The sequence below is a fragment of the Chiloscyllium plagiosum genome, unplaced genomic scaffold, assembly GCF_004010195.1.
Source record: "Chiloscyllium plagiosum isolate BGI_BamShark_2017 unplaced genomic scaffold, ASM401019v2 scaf_6232, whole genome shotgun sequence".
NCBI classification, from domain to species: domain Eukaryota; kingdom Metazoa; phylum Chordata; class Chondrichthyes; order Orectolobiformes; family Hemiscylliidae; genus Chiloscyllium; species Chiloscyllium plagiosum.
The window spans coordinates 12,512-17,857 of NW_025213291.1; the positions used below are offsets into that span (position 1 = coordinate 12,512).

At 46.6% G+C, this 5,346-nt stretch overlaps 1 protein-coding gene across 1 annotated transcript; it reads right to left on the reverse strand.

Moving 5' to 3' along the window:
* Positions 1 to 4,205: 4,205 nt before the first annotated feature.
* LOC122547603 (zinc finger protein 239-like) lies at positions 4,206 to 4,757 on the reverse strand. Its single transcript, XM_043686207.1, has one exon. It carries the CDS (start codon positions 4,755 to 4,757, stop codon positions 4,206 to 4,208), a length of 552 nt encoding a protein of 183 aa, XP_043542142.1.
* Positions 4,758 to 5,346: the final 589 nt, after the last annotated feature.

Below are 5,346 nucleotides of genomic sequence, written 5' to 3' on the forward strand. Positions count from 1 at the left end.
ACAGGGAGAGGCTGAATACGCTGGTACTATTTTCCCTGAAGCTTTAGAGTCAGCCAGAAACATCTGTTGAATCAGGAAACATCTCTTCCTGCAGCAGCTTCAGACAGACTGCTTGCTAAAACAAAAACCAGGGGAAAAGAATGGGACAACTGCCCTTTCATTGCAGAAGTGTTTTAGAAAAAAAAGTCAAACCCTTTTCCTGGATTGTTGCCTTAGCCAGTATCTATTAACCATTAGCGAAAACCTTAATCCTAGATAAATGGGAAGCCTTTTACAACCCCTCCTGAAAATAAACCAACAACGTAATCTTCTTAAATGAGCAGCATGATCACAACAAAAAAGCACTTGAACTGAAACATTTGTAACAAAAGGCTGTACAGTTAGCAGGACAAGAAAACAGGTTTTCCATTTCACCAATCAATTTAAATCAGCCCCATTGGCTACCAAAAATTTCTTAAATTTAAATCCTAAACTTTTGACAACAGGACCAATCCTATCATAAAGAATTGGCCCTCTCAGTCATTTGTGTATTAGATAAAGCATCATTTAGAAAAACAGAGAAGGACATTCCTGACGGAGGAATCGGAGGAGGCACCCCCGACAGAAAATGGCGCAGAATATTCCGGAAGACACATAACCTGGTTGTAATCTGAGAGATTAAATTCTATTTTGTGTTATCTGAGTGGGGCATGTATTGATTGGAACAGCATACCAGAAGAATCTTGATTTATTCCAGAATACTCAGTAGTTAGGACGGATTTATTCAGTTTGTTAGTAGTTTTGATCATTTGTTCACCGTGAGAGTTGGTTAAATAAATTGCTGATTGTCGGTTGTAACTTTTAACACTACAGCAGGTTACACCACTTATCACACTGACTTTACAGATTAAAGCGCAACGTGCTACTCTTTGGACGTTTCAGTTTGAGATCTTGGTGAGTGGGAGGGTGGGTGCAGCCTTCGCTTTGTAACAGTATTGATGACATTCTCTTGAATGCAATGGAGTCAATATTAATCCCAGCCTCTTGGTGTGGTTGTGGGTGAATCGCCTGAATTTGGCTCCTGACTCAGGAACCGCACAGAGAATCAACTGCTGAAACAATGATTTGCACTTTATTGCATGTAGAAACCACAAATCAATCCCCTCAAGTTCATTCAGCTTCACTCCCCAAACTTGGCTATCACCCAGTTGATAGCTGAATTTAACTGGTTTTCCACCGACGGTGCCCATCTCTGGAAGTTCCAGGGGTTTGATGCAGCATTATTCTTCTAAGTACTGCTGCGGCTGCATCATTCTGGAGTTGAATTTTGGTGGTGTTTCCTCAATTTCCAATCTGTGGTGTGACTTTTGTTTTTAAGACTCTAACATCACCTCACATTGCTGGAGACCTCAGGTCTGTAGCTTACCTTCTTTTGCTTGTGGGTTAGCTGTCTGTTTGAAACAGCCTGCCCTGCAATTACCCCCTCTATGTCAGGGCTTTCCTTCTCCAGGCAGAATTAATTGTCCTTTTGTCACACCATTATTAAACAACATTATCTTGCCTGTCCCAAGAAACAACTTATTGTGTTGCCTCCTTCTTCCCATAGATGTTAACTAGCAGAAATTAATCCATTTATCGTATTGAATCTGCTCTGCCATTCAATCATGGCTGATATTTTTCTTAACCCCATTCTCCCTGTAACCTTTGAGCCCCTTAATACTCAAGAATGAGTGAATGGTGGAGCAGACTCAATAGGCTGAATGGCCTAATTTCACTTCCTGTGGTGTCACAGTTTCTCGTCGGCCCTTTCGTTTCTTGGTCCAGAAAGAGTTATTGTTGACTCTTGAAGTTTGGGAAACTCTGGAGTTTACAGGTGGCACACCACTCTCCTCTCTGCCTCCTCCCAGAATAACGATTCCTCCTGAGATTTTGGCAGTTCTTGAGATCCCTGGATATCCCGGAATACAAATCAGTGTGTCTGGAAGTCTATGCTGCTACCCTGGAACAGAAGGATTATGAGGAGAAAATTCAGAAATCCGAAGAGCAAAGAGACTTGGGACTTCTAGCCCAGGATTCTCTTAAGGTAAACTTATAGGCTGAGTCAGTAGTTAGGAAGGCAAATGCAACAATGACATTTATTTTGACAGGACTTGAATATAAAAGCAGGGATGTACTTCTGAGGATCTGTAAGGTTCCAGTCAGGCCACAATTGGAGTACTGTGCACAGTTTTGGGTTCCATATCTCAGGAAGGATGTACTGACCCTGGAACATGTTCAGAGGAGGTTGATGAGAAACGTCCCAGGATTGAAAAGCTTAACATATGAAGAACATTTGAGGACTCTGGGTCTAAACTCAATGAAGTTTAGAAAATGACAAGGGAACTAATTGAAACCTACAGCACACTGAACAGCTTAGACAGAGTGGATGTTGGGAAAATGTTTCCATGGGTAGGAGAAACGAGGACCCGAGGGCTCAGCCTTCAGGTAAAGCGAAGACCTTTTGGAACGGAGAGAAGGAGAAAATCTTCAGACAGAGAGTGGTGTATGTATGGAATTCACTGCCCCAGAAGGCTGTGAAGGCCAGATCGTTGAATACATTTAAGATGGGGATAACTAGGTTCTTGAGTATCAAGAGGATCAAAGGTAACGGAGAGAATGGGGTTGAGAAACTTATCAGCCATGATTGAATGGTGGAGCAGACTCAATGGGCTGAATGGCATAATTTCTGCTCCTATACTCTTATCATATGCTGATGTGTGGAGGGGTGAGAAAGGGTGAAAAGAGATAAAGAGGGGAACACAATTAAAGTGAAGCTGGATAGAGATACATAGGAAATACAAGAATTGTACGATAAATTTCAGACCACATAGAAGCACTGGCATACAGAGGGATCTGGCCATATCGATCTCCAAAAGTGGCAATATAGGCGGGTAACGTGATCAAGAAGGCACACAGCACGTTTGCCTTGAGTGTAAGAGTTGGCGAGTTATGTTACAGCTATTTATTCCGGTCACATTCAGAATATTGCGTGCAGTTCTGGTCCCTACACTACCAGAAGGACATGGATGCTCTGGGAGAGGGTATAGAGAAGGTTCACTAGGACACTGCCTGGTCTGGATGTCTCATTATGAGAAGAGAATGGGATAAACCTGGATTATTTTCACTGTGAACATGGGGCAGAGAGATGACCTCAACAAAATGATGAGACACACAGATTGACTGGACTGGGACGGCGTGGTTGCTCAATCATTAGCATTGATGCCTCACAGCGCCAGGGAAACTGGTTCGATTTCAGTCCCAGGTCACTGTCTGTGTGAAGTTTGCACATTCTCCCTGTGTCGATATGGGTTTCCTCCGGTTTCCTCTCACAATCCAAATGTGTGGGTTAGGGTGGCTATGCTAAATTACCCCAATGCCCAGGGATTGACAGGTTAAGTTGGATTGTCCGTGCTTAAATTGCCCCAGAGTATTCAGGAATGTGAAAGTTAGATACATTAGTCAGGGGTAAATGTCGAGTAATAGGGGTAGGGAAATGGGTCTGTGTGGATTATTCTTTGGATGTTTGGTGTTGGGTCAGATAGTCTGTTAGATAGTCAGAGGCTTCCCCCACCCCACCCCCAGGGTAGAAAAGTCAACTACAAGAGGGCTCAAGTTCACGAGAGGTGGACAGTCTGGGGGAGAATTGAAAGGGAAGATTTTTCACACAGTTGGATGGTGGATGCCTGGAATGAACTGCCAGTGGACGTCGTGGAAAGAGGCACCTTAGCAACACTTAAGGTGTATCTGGACAGTCACATGAATGGGAGGTGAATACAGGGACAGAAACCATGCATCGGCAATAAATAGCAGGTCTAAGTTAGGATTAAGAATTGGCACAGGCTTGGGCGGGGAGGGCCCAGGGGGTAAAGTGAACTTTCAAAAAGCATGGGATACCTGTTTGCTGATGAAGGGGTGGGTGGAGGCTCAGGTGGAGCATAAGCACTGATAGTGGCCAATTGGATCGACTGTGCTGGAGACTCAATGGGACAGAGACAAATGTATCTATTTCAGATCCACCTGCACTTCAGCCGTTTCTGTGGACTGTTTCCGGAGGGAAGGTGCAATCCCAGGCTCAGAGAGCATCAGCCCCCACTGGAAGTAAAGTGGGTGAGAGAGCGGCCATTCAGCATAAAGGAACCCCTTACCCCTCCCACTTCACCCACTAAACAGGGTTCAAGGTGTGACTCTCAGCAGGGGTAACAGCGGAGTCCAACCCGAATCCCTGCGCCATCTAACTTGTGAAGTTGCTGGTGTCTCCACAAGTTGCACGACTGGATGAAGCCCTTTCCATACACTGGACAGGTGAACGGCCGCTCCTGGGTGTGGATATGCTGGTGTTTGCGCAGGGTGGAGGAATCACAGAAGTCATTGCTCCACACGGGACAGGTGAACGGCTTCTCCTCAGTGTGGACGCGGAAGCTGAGCATCAGGTGATACGGCTGGGTGTAGCCCTTCCCGTACACAGAGCAGGAAAATGGTTTCTCCCCGGTGTGCATCCGCTGGTGCGGCAGTAGGGGGTGTGACTGAGTGAAGCCCTGCCCACACACGGGGCAGATGAACGGGTTCTTGCTGGTGTGGACCCACTGGTGGGCCAGGAGGTGGTGTAACTGAGTGAAGCCTTTCCTGCACTGAGTGCTGGTGAACAGCCGCTGCCCGGTGTGCAAACGTCGATGAATCTCCAGTGTAGATGGCGAAGGGAAACCATTCCCATACTCCCCACATTTCCACGGTTTCTCCATGGTGCAGGTGTCCTCGTCTGTCTCAGACCAAAACAATCAGTTGAAAGCTCACTCACGCTTACAGCATGTGTGTGGTGTTACTGATGAACCCTCTGATAATTGGAACACTCTCATTCAGTCTGTAAAGCTTGTTCCAGTCACTACTCTGGTGTGTGGGTCTGTGAGACTCTGAGAGTTTCCAGTCACACTGACGTTTAAAGCCTAACTAAGTAGACAGACCTTCTCCCCTTTGTTTTCAAGGCCATCAATATCCACGTCCTCGTGAATCAAGTGACAATCAGGACCCCCGCCCACCTTCCGAGGACCCCTTCGCCCACCTCCAACACACTGCATCCACCTGGAAAACCCCGCGCTGGCCCATTACCTGCCCTCGACCTCTTCATTTCCAACTGCCGCCGGGACATTAACCGCCTCAACCTGTCGACCCCCCTCCCCCACTCCAACCTCTCACCCTCACAACGCGCAGCCCTCCAATCCCTCTGCTCCAATCCTGACCTCACCATCAAGCCAGCAGACAAAGGGGGCGCAGTGGTAGTCTGGCACACTGACCTCTACATCGCTGAAGCCAAACACCAACTCGAGGACACCT

Bases quoted from the DNA above. Each gene is read 5' to 3' on its own strand.
- LOC122547603 (XM_043686207.1), bottom strand. From the start codon at position 4,757: ATGGAGAAACCGTGGAAATGTGGGGAGTATGGGAATGGTTTCCCTTCG.